At 51.8% G+C, this 16,775-nt stretch overlaps 1 protein-coding gene and 1 pseudogene across 1 annotated transcript; one reads left to right on the top strand and one right to left on the bottom strand.

Moving 5' to 3' along the window:
• Nucleotides 1-1,962: 1,962 nt before the first annotated feature.
• On the bottom strand, nucleotides 1,963-4,890 carry LOC147839553 (uncharacterized). Its single transcript, XM_087299028.1, has 6 exons — nucleotides 3,852-4,890; nucleotides 3,303-3,773; nucleotides 3,049-3,218; nucleotides 2,713-2,967; nucleotides 2,305-2,628; nucleotides 1,963-2,215 (listed from the first exon to the last, which is right to left on the bottom strand). The coding sequence occupies exons 1-6, from the start codon at nucleotides 4,654-4,656 to the stop codon at nucleotides 2,183-2,185; spliced, it is 2,058 nt and encodes a 685-aa protein (XP_087155154.1). The 5' UTR covers nucleotides 4,657-4,890; the 3' UTR covers nucleotides 1,963-2,182.
• Nucleotides 4,891-11,164: 6,274 nt separating this feature from the next.
• LOC147839552 (18S ribosomal RNA) lies at nucleotides 11,165-12,345 on the top strand (annotated as a pseudogene).
• The last annotated feature ends 4,430 nt before the right edge of the window (nucleotides 12,346-16,775 follow it).

Raw genomic sequence — 16,775 nt, 5'->3', positions numbered from 1 at the left:
TATGTTTTCTCGATCTTCAGTAAAGCTGCAGAAGTACAACAGCAGCCAAGACTCATGCGCGCACTGCCGGCCACATCTTCCTCCTGTTTCTCCTCTTCAGCACCAGATTAGTTCAGTCTGTGTTTGTTCACATCATCAATGCTAAGCTTTCATGCAATGATAATACAAATCATTGTGTTCCAGTAGCAGCAGTGTGTCAGGCACCGTCACCACTGAAGTAAAACACTCCTGATCACAGTGAGAGTTTATAGAAACACTTTAAAGGTGCAGTCAGCAGGTCTTTGCCTGTATATAGCTGCTTATTCTTCCTCTGGAGCTCCTTCTGGCTAACAGCAGATGCTTCACTTAAAGTTCCTGGAGCACTGACTAAAAGTTAAAAAAAAGAATAACATGACTAACAAAAAATGAAACTGCCATGCTAATTACAACTGCAGGACAAACACCTCATGGAAGCATCCATAGCCAAGACTCTGTGTATCAGAGGCTTCTGTCAGAAGTCCTGGTGCAGATCCACAAAGCACTTTCCTAAGCTTCACCAGACAGGCTTGTAATGAGAGGATCCTCCTGATGGGGAAATCCACTTTACAATTATGTGGAAATGCGGAGCTGGGTTTAGCTGGGAAAATGACAGTCAGCAAACATAAATTGACATTAAAACATGGTGACCTTTTACAGGGGTGTCGACAGACAGCCTACCTAGCCCTGTTCAAATAATGGATGTTTTTTCTTGATCCACCTGCTAGAGCTGGAAAACCTCAAAAAAGTGCCAAAAAAAAACCTATTGAGGTGTATATGCAAGCCCCCCTTAGGCCACATCAAGTTGTCAAAATGTTAAAATTCCACTGTCCACAAACAGCCTATTTCATACAATGGGATAGATTGTACGTGGGATGTCCAGATCTCAGCTTCTGGACACAGTAGAGAGCCCAAACCTGCGTTTCTGTGCTAGTCTGGACACATCCTGTCTAGGGGGGTTAGGGCATGCCTAGACTAGCACAGAAATGCAGGTTTGGGCTCTGGACATCCCATGTACAATCTATTCCATTCATAAAAATAGGTGGTTGCTGGACAGTGGAATGTTGAGGTTTTAACAACATGGGGCAACTCAGGGGGATGTGGGGATCCACCTTCAAAGGTTTTTTTTGGGGATCTGTTGAAGTTTGATCACTTGGGTGGAAAAATCATGTAAAACATCCCACGTGTAACTTATTTGAGTGGGCCCAAATAGGCTTAATGGACAGAGCTTTTTTAGGTCACAGAAGTCTTTTGGTGAGCTCCGACATGGAAAAAACTGCTGAGTGGGGCCTCCTGACCCCTCTGCTCCCCCTAATGAACCTCAAAATTGTTCCTGCTGGGAATGGTGGCCCTTTACAGGGGTGTCCACAAACAGCCTACCTAGGCCTGTTCAAATAAGCTACAGGTGGGATGTCCACAGACAGCTTAATAGGTTGTCTGTGGACATCCCACTCATAGACTGTTCAGTGGACCACAAACAGACTGTGTGCCACTGGTGACCCCCAAATGACTTAGCAAAGTGAAGGGGTTGGCCGACCCCTGCCTTTGGTGCATCCCACCTGTAGCTTATTCAATGGACCCTAGGCAGGCTTTCTGTGGACATCCCATCTGTAGCTTATTAAGTTGTCTGCGGACTTCCCACCTGAAGCCTAATAAGTTACCTGTGGACATCCCACTCATAGACTGTTTAGTGGACCACAAATAGACTGTGTGCTGCTGGTGACCCCCAAAAGACTTGGCAAAGAGAAGGGGTCAGTCGACCCTGGCCGTTGTTGCATCTACTCGTAGACATTTCAGTGAACCACAAAAAGACTGTGTGCTGCTAGTGACCCATAATGACTTTAAAAAAAAAAAGAGAAAAGGATCAGTCGACCCCTTCCCTTGGTGCCCCTCCTTCCCAACAGGGGGGGGGGGGGGGTGTTGGGGGAAATATGACAGACACAGGAATTAAAATAACAAGTTGTTTTATTGAACACTAATAAAGGAACAAACATTTGAACACTGGTTTCACAATAAACAATGGAAACAACAATCACAGCATTTAATTAGAAACATGTAACAGAACAGTACACACAAATAAAGTGCAATGTAAGGTTTAACAAAACAGTTCAGTCCAATAAAGTGCATTGTGTGGTGCAAAAGTGTCTATTTACACCTCTTGTGCTTTTCAATGGCCGTCCTCCCCAGCCGTTCTTTCACTCTGTCAAAGGAGAAAACAAGAACATGATTAGTCACCATTACACAAAACTGTACAAAAGTGTCAAGTTTGCTTTTAAGGTGTCCGCTTACCTCAGTGCCCTCGAGACTTGATGTGCCGGATTCCTGCAGCTGTAGCACCAGCTCTTCTGAGGTGGTGCTCTTTGGTGACTCATCAGGCCTCTGGCGCTGCTTCTTTCTGCTCTTCTCGGACTTCGAAGGCCTCTTCCTTTTCACAGGACTCTGCTTCGGTGGGCTCCTTTCTGCTCCCTCTAAAGCACTCTCGAACAGACGGCGGTGCTCCATGGCCTGCTGGGCAGAGAGGTTCACCACGTAGAATTTGTCGGCTGTCCTCAGGTCGTGGCACATAAACTTGGAGATCTTGAGCCGGTCCTCTGTGGAGTGCGTAAACCTGGCCTGTAAACAGTAGAGAAAAATCGGTCAAACAAATGGCATTCTCAAGTCTAGCAAGACACGTGAGCTATGCGTGCGATCACTTACGTGGCTGGCGATGGAGCTTCTCACGTCTGTGAAGGTGGGACACCCGGGTAGGCCCATTGACTTCCAGGCGTCCTGGAAGTAATTATTTAGGTTTTTACAGGGGTTGGGTGTTGATGTGAAAAACAAGTATTTTGGGTTCGTCCCCCCTGGCAGCTTGTCCTTGATGCTTAAGAAGCGCTGCACCCAACCCCACTCCTCTTCTGTTAGGGCAATTTGAGCAGGGCCAAAATATTGATTGGTTTTGTGGCTTGTCACCTGTGGATACATGCAGAAGACGAGACGGTTTAGGGTTACGCAAAGACAACACACAAGTGCACCAATGTAATAGATACTCACGTTAATCAGGTAAGCCTTCTCCGAGACGGACCTTTGTGCCCCCAACACCTCCTGCATCGTAATGTTTTGGAATACCCCGCCTCTGTGACCATAAAGGGCTGACAACAATGCAGCAAAGTGCCCGTAGAACTGCCACTGGTTCTTTTGATTTGGGTCATTTTCCAAGAGGCCTACACACAGGCAGGAGACAGTACAACATTAAAGCTCAAAACCTCAGGTGTTACACAGAGTCAAGCAAAGGTGGGACTACTTACTCAGAAGGTCGGGTATTGCCTTGGCTGCCAGTTCCCGGCACTTTAGGAGGATGGCTTTTGAAATCACTCGCTCCTCTTTTTGGGTTTTCACCGTCGTCTGGTGAATGGCCACTCCCCTCTTCAAAGACCTTCTTATCGCTGCTATCTCCCGTCGAAGTCCGATCAGCGACTGCTTGGACAGCCGGCACGATGGCGGAGGGGTCTCCGCCAGGTACTGCATGAAGCATCCCACGTTCAGTACGTAGTGTTGTAGGGTGGTGACCGTCATGTGGGCCTGACGGAGGGAGCTAACCCACATGTGTATCTTTGCTTTGTTGTTCAGAAAGAGAAAGTCGGACAGCTTGCTTTTTCCCTCTGACATGTAAGCAATGAACTTTTTGATCCTGTAGACCTGGCAGCTTACATTTTCCTTCAGCTTATAGCTGGCATCTGGGCCTTCCTTGAAGCGGCGATAATCCTCCAGCATGTCATCTGCACAAACAAGGCAAAGAGAGATTAGAAATCGACATTTGCAAAAGATACAAACAGTTAGAGGAAAGGCATACTCACTGAGTGCTGACACGTGGTCTGGATAGGGGGGAGGGCTTTTCTCAGGCGACTGCTGACTGCCACTTGCCGACGGTTGCTCCTCACCGACTTTATCCTTTTGCTCGATGGACTGCTTAGAACTGGACGGTTCACCAGCTGAGGTGGCCTGGTCGTGGTCGGCGGGGTCAGCGGGGGCAGCAGGGCTGACTGGGGTGTCGTCCTCTTCCTCTGGTCCAAGAGAAGATAGGAGCTTCCGGACCACCTGCCCTGTTCGCGTCGCACCGAGGCTGGCAGACCTCCTTTTTAAGATTCGGTATCGCCTGGTCACCTTCCGGAGGCTGTCTGTTAATATGTCTACCTGTTGATTCAGGTCGACCACTTGGGTCCGCAACAAGTCTTTTTGCCGTTTGCAGCCTTGGTTGGCACATTCTTCCTCCTCCAGCTCCTCCTCATCAGGATGGAAGGTGGCTTCCTCCAACTCCTGCAGCTCCTCCAAGTCGAGAGTGGAAACCATGGGAACATCTGGGTTCGTGGCCCTGAGCACAGTGAGCTTGCTCAGGATCTGTCTTCTCTTGCACAACCGGAGAGCCTCATCCTGCGCCACCAGGGAAATTTCACTATGAGTCCTGATGTGCCGGTCAAGCCGGCTTGAGAATTTTCCGCAGGCTGGCACGGGACACATGCCAGCCCTGGCATCAACTCGGCCAGACTCCAGTGCCAGGAGCAGCTTCCTCTCTTGCTTATTCTCCACTTTGTGCGTCACTGTCAAGTGCTGGCTTAGCCGAGCATACATCCGCATGCAAAGCGGGCAGGTTTCCACACCCATCCTGAAACCTTTCTTTCTCCCCCTTATCGGGGTTTTTAAAGTGTCTCTTTCACTCAGAAAGTCTTTATATCTCTTGTCTTGGGACTTGGGACTTGGGGGTCTGAGTCTTCCAAGTGTCTCTTTTACTAGCAATCGCTTTGTATCTGTTTTGGGACTTGGGACTTGGGGGTCAGTCTTCCAAGTGTCTCTTTGTTATCACAGTGCTCTCCAATCCAACAATTCTTCACCTCCCCCGATACCTCGATGGCAGGTCAGAGGAAACGGGGGTGAGTGGGAGTGCAACCTGCTGCCATGTGACTGGCAAGCCGTGCACTTGCTGGGGCACAGCTAGAGACATGGAAGGGGTATGCGACAAGCTAACCGGTGAACTTGAACATGAACTTGACTTAGATGGCTTGAAAAAACGGATTCAGCCCACCATCCCCCGAATTCGCTTTAAACATCGCCTTTTTGACCCACCATCACCCGAATTCGCTTTAAACATCGCCTTTTTGACCCACCATCACCCGAATCGCTTTAAACATCGCCTTTGACCCACCATCACCCGAATTGCTTTAAAAATCGACTTTGGACCCACTATCACCCGAATCGCTTGAAAAATCGCCTTCGGACCTGCTCTCATCCTTATTCCTAGGAAAATCCCCTTTGCACCCACCGTAATACAAATCGTTTAGAAAATTGCCATCAGACCAATCATCCTAGTCAATTGAAAAATCACCTTCGCCTTAAAATCAGGTGAGATGATGTATAGGTGATCAGGAGAACAACTAGGCTGCCTGTGGTCAGAAAGGTGGTCAGGGGGACAATTAGGCTGTTTGTGGCCATCGAGGGGACCAATATTTCTAAAAAAAATATTCTGAAACAAGTTATTCTACAAGGGACACGTCCACAGAGAGCCTATTTAGGGTCCACTGAATAAGCTTCAGGTGGGATGTCCGCAGACAGCTTAATAAGCTACATGTGGGATGTCCGCAGACAGCATAATAAGCTACAGGTGGGATGTCCACAGACAGCCTAATAAGCTACAGGTGGGATGTCCAAAGACAGCCTAGTGGGATGTCCACAGACAGCCTAATAAGCTACAGATGGGATGTCCACAGACAGCCTAATAAGCTACCGGTGGGATGTCCGCAGAAAGCCTAAAAAGCTACAGGTGGGATGTCCAAAGACAGCCTAGTGGGATGTCCACAGACAGCCTAATAAGCTACAGATGGGATGTCCACAGACAGCCTAATAAGCTACCGGTGGGATGTCCACAGACAGCCTAATAAGCTACAGGTGGGATGTTCACAGACAGCCTAATAAGCTACAGGTGGGATGTCCACAGACAGCCTAATAAGATGCTGGTCTGAGGGCTTGAGTGGTTGATCGTGGCCACATTGGCATCCAGGGGGACTTGTAGATCGTTACTTGGCATTTAGGTTTTCAGGGGGACAGATAGGTCGTTCCTGGCCACATAGGTGTTCAGGAAGATAGATAGGCTGTTCGTGGCCATATAGGTGTTCAGGGGGACAGATAGGCTGTTCGTGGCCACATTGGTGTTCAGAGAGATGTATGGGTTGTTCCCACAATTTAGGTGTTCAGAAGACAGATAGGCTGTTTGTGGCCACATAGGTGTTCAGGGGGACAGATAGGCTGTTTGTGGCCACATAGGTGTTCAGGGGGACAAATAAGCTGTTCGTGGCCACATAGGTGTTCAGAGAGACGGATGGGTTTTTCCCACAATTTAGGTATTCAGGGGGACAGATAGGCTGTTTGTGGCCACATTGGTGTTCAGAGAGATGTATGGGTTGTTCCCACAATTTAGGTGTTCAGAAGACAGATAGGCTGTTTGTGGCCACATAGGTGTTCAGGGGGACAGATAGGCTGTTTGTGGCCACATAGGTGTTCAGGGGGACAAATAAGCTGTTCGTGGCCACATAGGTGTTCAGAGAGACGGATGGGTTTTTCCCACAATTTAGGTATTCAGGGGGACAGATAGGCTGTTTGTGGCCACATTGGTGTTCAGAGAGATGTATGGGTTGTTCCCACAATTTAGGTGTTCAGAAGACAGATAGGCTGTTTGTGGCCACATAGGTGTTCAGGGGGACAGATAGGCTGTTCGTGGCCACATAGGTGTTCAGAGAGACAGATGGATTTTTCCAACAATTTAGGTGTTCAGGGGGACAGATAGGCTGTTCGTGGCCACATTGGAGTTCAGAGAGATGTATGGGTTGTTCCCACAATTTAGGTGTTCAGGGGGACAGATAGGCTGTTTGTGGCCACATAGGTGTTCAGGGGGACAGATAGGCTGTTCGTGGCCACATAGGTGTTCAGAGAGACGGATGGGTTTTTCCCACAATTTAGGTATTCAGGGGGACATATAGGCTGTTTGTGGCCACATTGGTGTTCAGAGAGCTGTATGGGTTGTTCCCACAATTTAGGTGTTCAGAAGACAGATAGGCTGTTTGTGGCCACATAGGTGTTCAGAGAGACAGATGGATTTTTCCAACAATTTAAGTGTTCAGGGGGACAGATAGGCTGTTCGTGGCCACATAAGTGTTCAGGGGGAGAGATAGGCTGTTCGTGGCCACATTGGAGTTCAGAGAGATGTATGGGTTGTTCCCACAATTTAGGTGTTCAGGGGGACAGATAGGCTGTTTGTGGCCACATAGGTGTTCAGGGGGACAGATAGGCTGTTCGTGGCCACATAGGTGTTCAGAGGGACATATAGGTTGTTTGTGGCCACATTGGTGTTCAGAGAGATGTATGGGTTGTTCCCACAATTTAGGTATTCAGGGGGACAGATAGGCTGTTTGTGGCCACATTGGTGTTCAGAGAGATGTATGGGTTGTTCCCACAATTTAGGTGTTCAGAAGACAGATAGGCTGTTTGTGGCCACATAGGTGTTCAGGGGGACAGATAGGCTGTTCGTGGCCACATAGGTGTTCAGAGAGACAGATGGATTTTTCCAACAATTTAGGTGTTCAGGGGGACAGATAGGCTGTTCGTGGCCACATTGGAGTTCAGAGAGATGTATGGGTTGTTCCCACAATTTAGGTGTTCAGGGGGACAGATAGGCTGTTTGTGGCCACATAGGTGTTCAGGGGGACAGATAGGCTGTTCGTGGCCACATAGGTGTTCAGAGAGACGGATGGGTTTTTCCCACAATTTAGGTATTCAGGGGGACATATAGGCTGTTTGTGGCCACATTGGTGTTCAGAGAGCTGTATGGGTTGTTCCCACAATTTAGGTGTTCAGAAGACAGATAGGCTGTTTGTGGCCACATAGGTGTTCAGAGAGACAGATGGATTTTTCCAACAATTTAAGTGTTCAGGGGGACAGATAGGCTGTTCGTGGCCACATAAGTGTTCAGGGGGAGAGATAGGCTGTTCGTGGCCACATTGGAGTTCAGAGAGATGTATGGGTTGTTCCCACAATTTAGGTGTTCAGGGGGACAGATAGGCTGTTTGTGGCCACATAGGTGTTCAGGGGGACAGATAGGCTGTTCGTGGCCACATAGGTGTTCAGAGGGACATATAGGCTGTTTGTGGCCACATTGGTGTTCAGAGAGATGTATGGGTTGTTCCCACAATTTAGGTGTTCAGGGGGACAGATAGGCTGTTTGTGGCCACATAGGTGTTCAGGGGGACAGATAGGTTGTTCGTGGCCACATAGGTGTTCAGTGGGACAGTTAGGCTGTTCGTGGCCTCATTGGTGTTCAGAAAGATGTATGGGTTGTTCCCACAATTTAGGTGTTCAGGGGGACAGATAGGCTGTTTGTGGCCACATAGGTGTTCAGGGGGACAGATAGGCTGTTTGTGGCCACATTGGTGTTCAGAGAGATGTATGGGTAGTTCCCACAATTTAGGTGTTCAGGGGGACAGATAGGCTGTTTGTGGCCACATTGGTGTTCAGGGGGACAGATTGGTCATTCCAGGCCATTTAGGTGTTCAGGGGGACAAATAGGCTGTTCTTGGCCACATTGGTGTTCAGGGGAACAGATTGGTCATTCCCAGCCCATTAGGTGTTCAGGGGGACAGATAGGCTGTTCGTGCCCATATAGGTGTTCAGGGGGACCTATAGGTCGTTCCCGGCCACTTAGGTGTTCAGTTGGACGAATAGGCTGTTCGTGGTAGGTGGGAGGGGTCCCGGCAGGGTGGGCCGGCGCTCTTCTTACCTATAGGCTGTAAGGGGGAGGTTTAGGCTGTCCCCGGACTCCCAGGCCTCACCTATTCAGCGCTCCCGCGTAGGGGGTCTCTGTCAGTCTGCTGCCACCCCGTGGCGAACCCCAGATTGCAACAGGTTGGGTCGAAAAAGACGACTTTTTCGAAGGCTTTCCGCGCGGCCACCGGGGGAGCTAGGGGGACGGCGTCGCCTCGGAGCGGGTCGGGGGACCCTCCCCCAGGGGCCTGCACGGTCGTGGGGGCCGGGAAAAATCATCTAGGGGGCGGCGCGCAGCGTCCGGGAACGGCCTTCCACGAAGCCCCTATTAAGCGCCCCGTGGGACCCAACCCTCGGGCGGCGCCCTTAGGCAGGTTAGGGCACACTTGTCCAACTCTCACTTGGGGGATGGTGGGTCTCTGGTAGAAACGTGATAGATCCTTTACCTCAAACACATATATGTAATTACACACACACACACACACATATATATATATATATATATATATATACATATGGGGTGGCCGGGGGACGAGGTATTTTTATTTATTTTTTCAGTTTTTGTTTTTTGCCAAGTGAAGCCAATGAGATGACAAAGTCTCACTTGGGGGATGGTGGGTCTCTGGGATATTTCTGGTAGAAGCATGATATATCCTTTAACACACACACACAGACAAATATATATATATATATATATATATATATATATATATATATATATATATATATATATATATATATGTAGGTATGTATATAGTATTTTATCAGTTTTTGTTTTTTCGCAAAGTAAAGCCAATGGGATGACCGGGGGTCTGCGGTGGCAGGTAGTTTTTTTTTCCAGTTTTGTTTCTTCTACTACTTTTCTTGCAAAGTGAAGCCTATGGGATGGCCGGGGATATACTCTGTTTATAATTATTATTATTATTTTTTTTACAAAGTGAGGCTGGTGGGTTGGCTGTGGGTCAGCGGTTTTTTTTTTTCTTTCTTTCTCGCAAAGTGAAGCCAATGGGATGACCGGGGTTCTGCGGTGACAAGTAGTTTTCTTTTTCAATTTTTTTTCTTCTACTACTTTTCTTGCAAAGTGAAGCCTATGGGATGGCCGGGGGTCTACTTTTTAACTCTATTTTTTTTTTTTTTTTTTTTCTCGCAAAGTGAAGCTGATGGGGTGACCGGGGGTCTGCGGCAGTTTTTTTTTTTTTTCACAAATTTCTTTCTTTTTTTATTTAAAGAGAAGCTGATGGGCTGGCCTGGGGTCATCGGTAGGATTTTTTTAATTTTTTTTTTTTATACATTTTCTATTGGAAAGTGAATCCCTCTGTGTGTGTGTGTGGGGGGGGGGGATTGTGGGGGGGGGGGGGGTTTAGATGTTATCCTTGAATAAACTTTTTTTATTTTTTTATTTTTTAACCAACTAAAAGGCGATTCACCTCACTCTCAAGGAGAGAGAAAAAAAAGGCACAAAGAGTCGACGTTCGTTTAAGGCTCAACAGGAATATGTTCGGCCTGGAGAGGGCTCGCCTGGCACTTGCAGAACACATCCACCGGGGACGTTACGAGGAAGGCTCTCTACATGTCTACAGTCACGCACAAGACGCACAAGACAGGGCGCTGGGACACTTTGGGTTACTAGGACACGTGAACGGGTCGACGCCAGGCGGGAGGACCCCCCCACCAGCCGATAGGGCCCCCCCCACCCCACCCCGGTTTTCTCTGACCTGCCATCGAGGTTTCGGCGAAGGCGAAACTTCGTGGACTTTGGTTTTCAGCACTTGTTGGGAAGTCTTTAGAGGAGACCTTAGAGGAGAACGACGGCCCCAGAAGGTGCACCGTTCTCTTCTAAACGGGCCCCTCACCTCAGCAGGAACGACTGCCGGGGGTGACTTCGATAGCAGCAGCGCCCTGCTGTTCTGTCACCTGACCGATGGGAACTTACGACGCCCCTGGGGTAGGCCCCTCGCCCGGTCCCTTCGGACCGTTGTGGGCAGGGTGGTTCCTCCCCGATTCGGGCTTCAGACCCGCAGCAGAGCGAGGCCTCCTTCGGGCCTCCTCCGCACTCCCTCGCTCCTTGGGAAAAGGACTCAGACGACCGGTCTACCTCGAAAGTCCTCCACCGGCAGCCCAGCGAAGGTCAACGCGCCTCCCTCGCCGCTCTCTCACAGTGGAGGGCGGCGCCGGTGCGGGCGCTCTCCGCTCTTCGGCCGGGCTCGCCGCGAAGCACGTCGCATTTCCCGGTGACCACAACCCCGCAAAAACCCCACACAGCGAGCGGCCGCGCCTCCCTCGCCCCCTCCGGGGGCGCGAGCGGCAGCGCGAGACCCGTGAGCGAGGAAGAGCTCTCTTCCTCTACCACTCTGCTCGGGGCTACCTGGTTGATCCTGCCAGTAACATATGCTTGTCTCAAAGATTAAGCCATGCAGGTCTAAGTGCACACGGCCGGTACAGTGAAACTGCGAATGGCTCATTAAATCAGTTATGGTTCCTTTGATCGCTCCATCCGTTACTTGGATAACTGTGGCAATTCCAGAGCTAATACATGCCAACGAGCGCCGACCCGGTCCCCCCGGGGGCCGGGGACGCGTGCATTTATCAGATCCAAAACCCATCCGGGTGCGGCGTGGGCTCCCCCTTCGGGGGTCGGGCCTCGTCCCCCGGCCGCTTTGGTGACTCTAGATAACCTCGGGCCGATCGCGCGCCCTCCGCGGCGGCGACGATTCATTCGAATGTCTGCCCTATCAACTTTCGATGGTACTTTAGGCGCCTACCATGGTGACCACGGGTAACGGGGAATCAGGGTTCGATTCCGGAGAGGGAGCCTGAGAAACGGCTACCACATCCAAGGAAGGCAGCAGGCGCGCAAATTACCCATTCCCGACACGGGGAGGTAGTGACGAAAAATAACAATACAGGTCTCTTTCGAGGCCCTGTAATTGGAATGAGCGTATCCTAAACCCATGGGCGAGGACCCATTGGAGGGCAAGTCTGGTGCCAGCAGCCGCGGTAATTCCAGCTCCAATAGCGTATATTAAAGTTGCTGCAGTTAAAAAGCTCGTAGTTGGATCTCGGGAGTGGGCTGGCGGTCCGCCGCGAGGCGAGCCACCGCCTGTCCCGGACCCTGCCTCCCGGCGCCCCCCGGATGCCCTTAGCTGGGTGTCCGGTACCTCGGGGCCCGGAGCGTTTACTTTGAAAAAATTAGAGTGTTCAAAGCAGGCCGCCCAGCCGCCGCTGAATACCGCAGCTAGGAATAATGGAATAGGACTCCGGTTCTATTTTGTGGGTTTCTGGAACCCGGGGCCATGATTGAGAGGGACGGCCGGGGGCATTCGTATTGCGCCGCTAGAGGTGAAATTCTTGGACCGGCGCAAGACGGACGAAAGCGAAAGCATTTGCCAAGAATGTTTTCATTAATCAAGAACGAAAGTCGGAGGTTCGAAGACGATCAGATACCGTCGTAGTTCCGACCGTAAACGATGCCGACCCGCGATCCGGCGGCGTTATTCCCATGACCCGCCGGGCAGCGTGCGGGAAACCACGAGTCTTTGGGTTCCGGGGGGAGTATGGTTGCAAAGCTGAAACTTAAAGGAATTGACGGAAGGGCACCACCAGGAGTGGAGCCTGCGGCTTAATTTGACTCAACACGGGAAACCTCACCCGGCCCGGACACGGAAAGGATTGACAGATTGATAGCTCTTCCGGAGGATGACCCGTGGATGGGTGAAATATAGAGTCGAGGGTCCATTCTGGTGGGGCCTGGCTAAAACTGATCGATAGGATGATTATGCCCCTGGGGTAGGCAGCTTCCCGGATGACGTCAAACTCATCCGTTATGGGATGATCCAGAACCTCCCCGATTTGGGCCTAACGAATAATCCCCCCTACCCAATCCCCCCGTCGTGACCTCCAGGCCAGGAATCACGAGCGTACGACAGTGGCCATCCGGCAATGACAATGGCGTGACTAACGACAATGAGTCAGATCCATGACCCTTGGAGTGGGTTAACCTCCGCCTCTTTAAAAACATGGAAAGTACAGCAAAAGGAAAGTCATACTGGATGGCCCGTCGCCCAGTAGAAGGTGCCACGGAGGGATCTTTGGGTCGGGTCCCTTTCGTAACGCGAGATCCTAAGCGCAAACCAGAGGCTAAACGAACACTTACGCATGGCTTAGGACTACGAGAATGCTCGGTTGTCTTGACGCGCCTCAGCGAGGGGCGTCGAGGTCGTGATCAGACACCAGCAGGATGGAACGCACAACGCGGCAGTCCAAACGACGAAAGCTCGGTCGAGGAGCCCAATGGGCCGATACCATCTAACCCCATACCAACGGGCACCCAAGCCCTGCCTGAACCTATGGCGGACGGGGAGCAGGGGGAGCACCCGGGAGTGGTGGTGATCCTGCCGCTCCGGGACTTCAACTGCCCCCTATGTGGCGGGTCGGCGAGCACGGCGGTGAAAGTGCAAAGACACTTTGCATTTCGCCACGGAACAGTGCCCGTTAGATTCAGCTGTGAATCATGTGGAAAAACCTCTCCGGGTTGCCATTCCGTCCTCTGTCACATTCCGAAATGTCGCGGACCGACAGGCGAGCCGCCTGAGAAAGTGGTTAAGTGCGAGGGATGCAATAGGACATTTGACACAAGGAGAGCGTGTAGTATACATGAGATGCACGTCCACTCAGAAATCCGCAATAGGAAAAGAATTGCTCAAGACAGGCAAGAAAAAGGGACCTCGACAGATGGAGAGGGGAGAGCTGGAATCGAAAGGGCTGACGCTGGGGAAGGTCCCTCTGGGGAAGGGATCCCCCCTAAACGTCCCAGATGTGCGAGAACGCCCAGAGAACCGTCCGAGCCCCCAGCAAATCCACCGATCCTCTCACCACAGCCCAATCTGCCCGCAGGAGGCCTCCGGGACCAGCTCTGGGAGGTAGCCAGTAGATGGGTAAGGGCGACGAGAGACGGAGGTACGGTGATCGACAGCGTTCTCGCTGCATGGTTGGATGGCAACGATCGGCTCCCTGAGCTGGTTGACGCGGCGACGCAAAGGACACTGCAGGGCCTACCTGCAGGGAGGTTGACCCGAAGGCCCGTAACTTTTGTTGCGCCTAAACGGAGGAGAGGCAGGTGGGGACGCCGGCTCAAATTACTCGCTAAACGCCGCGCCTACCACAACTGCCAAATTCGGTTCCGGAAAGACCCAGCCCGCCTGGCCGCGAACATCCTAGACGGCAAAGGTGAAACGAAGTGCCCAATCACAGGAGAGGTGATTCACGAACACTTTAAAAGCAAATGGGCGAATCCAAGACCCTTTGCCGGGCTGGGACGATTTGGGACGGAAGAAAGGGCAAACAACGCCCACCTCCTCGGGCCAATCTCCATAAGCGAGGTCCAAAATAGCCTCCGACATGCATCGAATACATCCGCACCGGGCCCAGATGGTGTTGGAAAAAGGGACATTTCCAACTGGGACCCCGAATGCGAGACCCTCACACAGCTGTTTAACATGTGGTGGTTCACAGGTGTCATTCCCGAACGCTTGAAGAAAAGTCGAACGGTGCTACTGCCCAAGACCTCGGACCCAGGGGCGGCGATGGAGATTGGCAACTGGAGACCAATCACCATCGGGTCGATGGTCTTGCGGCTTTTCACGAGGGTGATCAACACAAGATTGACAGAGGCATGCCCGTTGCACCCCAGACAGAGAGGGTTTCGACAGAGCCCCGGGTGCTCGGAGAACCTCGAGCTGCTCCAATGCGTTCTCCGTCACTCCAAAGAAAAGCGCAGCCAACTGGCGGTGGTGTTTGTCGATTTTGCACAAGCGTTTGACACCGTCTCTCATGAACACTTGCTGTCGGTTCTTGAACGGATGAACGTGGACCCCCACATGGTAAATCTGATCCGGGAGATTTACACAAACAGCTGCACAAGTGTCGAGTTAGGCCGAAGGGAGGGACCAGATATCCCAGTGAGGGTTGGTGTCAAGCAGGGGGATCCCCTATCCCCGTTGCTTTTCAACCTAGCTTTGGATCCCCTCATCCAAAGTCTCGAACGCACAGGCAAAGGGTATGAGGCCGAAGGTCACAAAGTGACAGCTTTAGCGTTCGCGGATGACCTGGCACTGGTTGCGGGCTCGTGGGAGGGAATGGCACACAACCTTGCGCTTGTAGACGAATTCTGCCTAACCACCGGCCTTACAGTCCAACCCAAAAAGTGCCACAGTTTCATGGTCAGGCCCTGCAGAGGTGCCTTCACAGTGAACGACTGCCCCCCATGGGTTCTGGGGGGCAAGGCCCTGCAGCTAACGAACATCGAAAACTCCATCAAATATCTGGGAGTAAAAGTCAATCCTTGGGCAGGGATTGAAAAGCCTGACCTTACAGTGGCACTAGACCGATGGTGCAAGCGCATTGGGAAGTCACTGCTCAAACCCTCACAGAAGGTATACATTCTCAATCAGTTTGCCATCCCGCGACTCTTCTACCTGGCTGATCACGGTGGGGCCGGCGACGTCATGCTCCAGAACCTGGATGGGACAATCAGGAAGGCGGTGAAGAAATGGCTGCATCTTCCACCGTCAACCTGCAACGGGCTGTTGTATGCCAAGAACTGTAATGGTGGCCTCGGTATATGCAAGCTCACTCGGCACATCCCATCAATGCAGGCGAGACGAATGTTCCGCTTGGCCAACTCATCGGACCCGTTGATGAAGGCCATGATGTGCGGCTCCCGAGTCGAACAGAAATTCAAAAAGGCCTGGATGCGGGCCGGGGGAGAGGAGAGTGCGCTCCCACGGGTGTTCGGGGCGAATCAGTACCAGGAAGGGGAGGAGGTCGCTAACGATCTGGTACCTCGCTGCCCAATGCCGAGCGATTGGAGACTGGAAGAATTCCAACACTGGATGGGCCTGCCGATCCAGGGTGTGGGTATAGCCGGCTTCTTCAGAAACAAGGTGGCTAACGGATGGCTCAGGAAGCCGGCAGGGTTCAAAGAGCGGCACTACATCGCCGCTCTACAACTGCGAGCATGTGTATACCCCACCCTCGAATTCCAGCAAAGGGGCAGGAGCAAAGCGGGTGCGGCCTGCAGGCGGTGCTCATCCCGGTTGGAGTCCAGCTCTCACATCCTCGGCAAATGTCCGGCGGTGCAGGGAGCCAGAATCAGGCGTCATAACAAAATATGCGACCTCCTGAAGGCCGAAGCCGAAACCCGGGGTTGGGAGGTACGCCAGGAATGGGCCTTCAGAACTCCGGCTGGGGAACTGAGAAGGCTCGACCTGGTACTCATCCTCGGGGATGAGGCATTGGTCATTGACGTCACAGTAAGGTACGAGTTCGCTCCGGATACCCTCCAGAATGCCGGAAAGGACAAGATCAGCTACTACGGCCCGCACAAAGAAGCGATCGCTCGGGAGCTGGGCGTAAGAAGGGTCGACATACATGGGCTTCCGTTGGGTGCACGCGGACTTTGGCTCGCCAGCAACTCCAAAGTGCTGGAACTGATGGGATTGAGCAGGGAAAGAGTGAAGGTCTTCTCCAGACTCTTGAGTCGGAGAGTGCTCCTGTACTCTATCGACATCATGAGGACATTTTACGCATCCCTGCAATGAAAATCCCAGCGGGATACAGCAAGAAGGTATCGGATCTAATAAGGTTGAGCAAGGAGAGGGTGGAGATCCTTTGGGGGGGGTCGGGCAAAGTTCCCCTCTCGGGTCCTCCCACGGTGACGCTCTGCCCCTCCCTCCTCGCTCGTAGAACCCAACGGTGAACACGGTTGGCAGGATGAAGTGACGTGAGGGGTAAGCCGTGCGAAGCCTAAGGCGCATATTTGCTGTTCTCTGGACTGGGTTCCTCCTCCTCACAACCAACACCTACACCATAGGACGTACGGTGGCTCCCGCCACCCTGCCAATGACCCTCCCTCCCATACTCGATCCACGGCTGTTCTAGTCTGGTTCGAAGCGTAGGGCGGTGCTTGTCGGGGGGAT

This window comes from Danio rerio, chromosome 20 (assembly GCF_052040795.2).
Source record: "Danio rerio strain M-AB ecotype USA chromosome 20, GRCz13ab, whole genome shotgun sequence".
Taxonomy (NCBI): Eukaryota; Metazoa; Chordata; class Actinopteri; order Cypriniformes; family Danionidae; genus Danio; species Danio rerio.
Note: the sequence above shows the minus strand (reverse complement) of the source record. Positions and strands in the feature narration are given on the sequence as shown.

What these genes read in the sequence shown, in the direction of transcription:
- LOC147839553 (XM_087299028.1), bottom strand. Translation starts at nt 4,656, where the DNA reads ATGGGTGTGGAAACCTGCCCGCTTTGCATGCGGATGTATGCTCGGCTA. An exon ending in GGCAATACCCGACCTTCTGA is followed by an intron (nt 3,219 to 3,302) that starts GTAAGTAGTCCC and finishes GCCTGTGTGTAG; the next exon opens with GCCTCTTGGAAAATGACCCA. An exon ending in CAAGTCTCGAGGGCACTGAG is followed by an intron (nt 2,216 to 2,304) that starts GTAAGCGGACAC and finishes CTCCTTTGACAG; the next exon opens with AGTGAAAGAACGGCTGGGGA.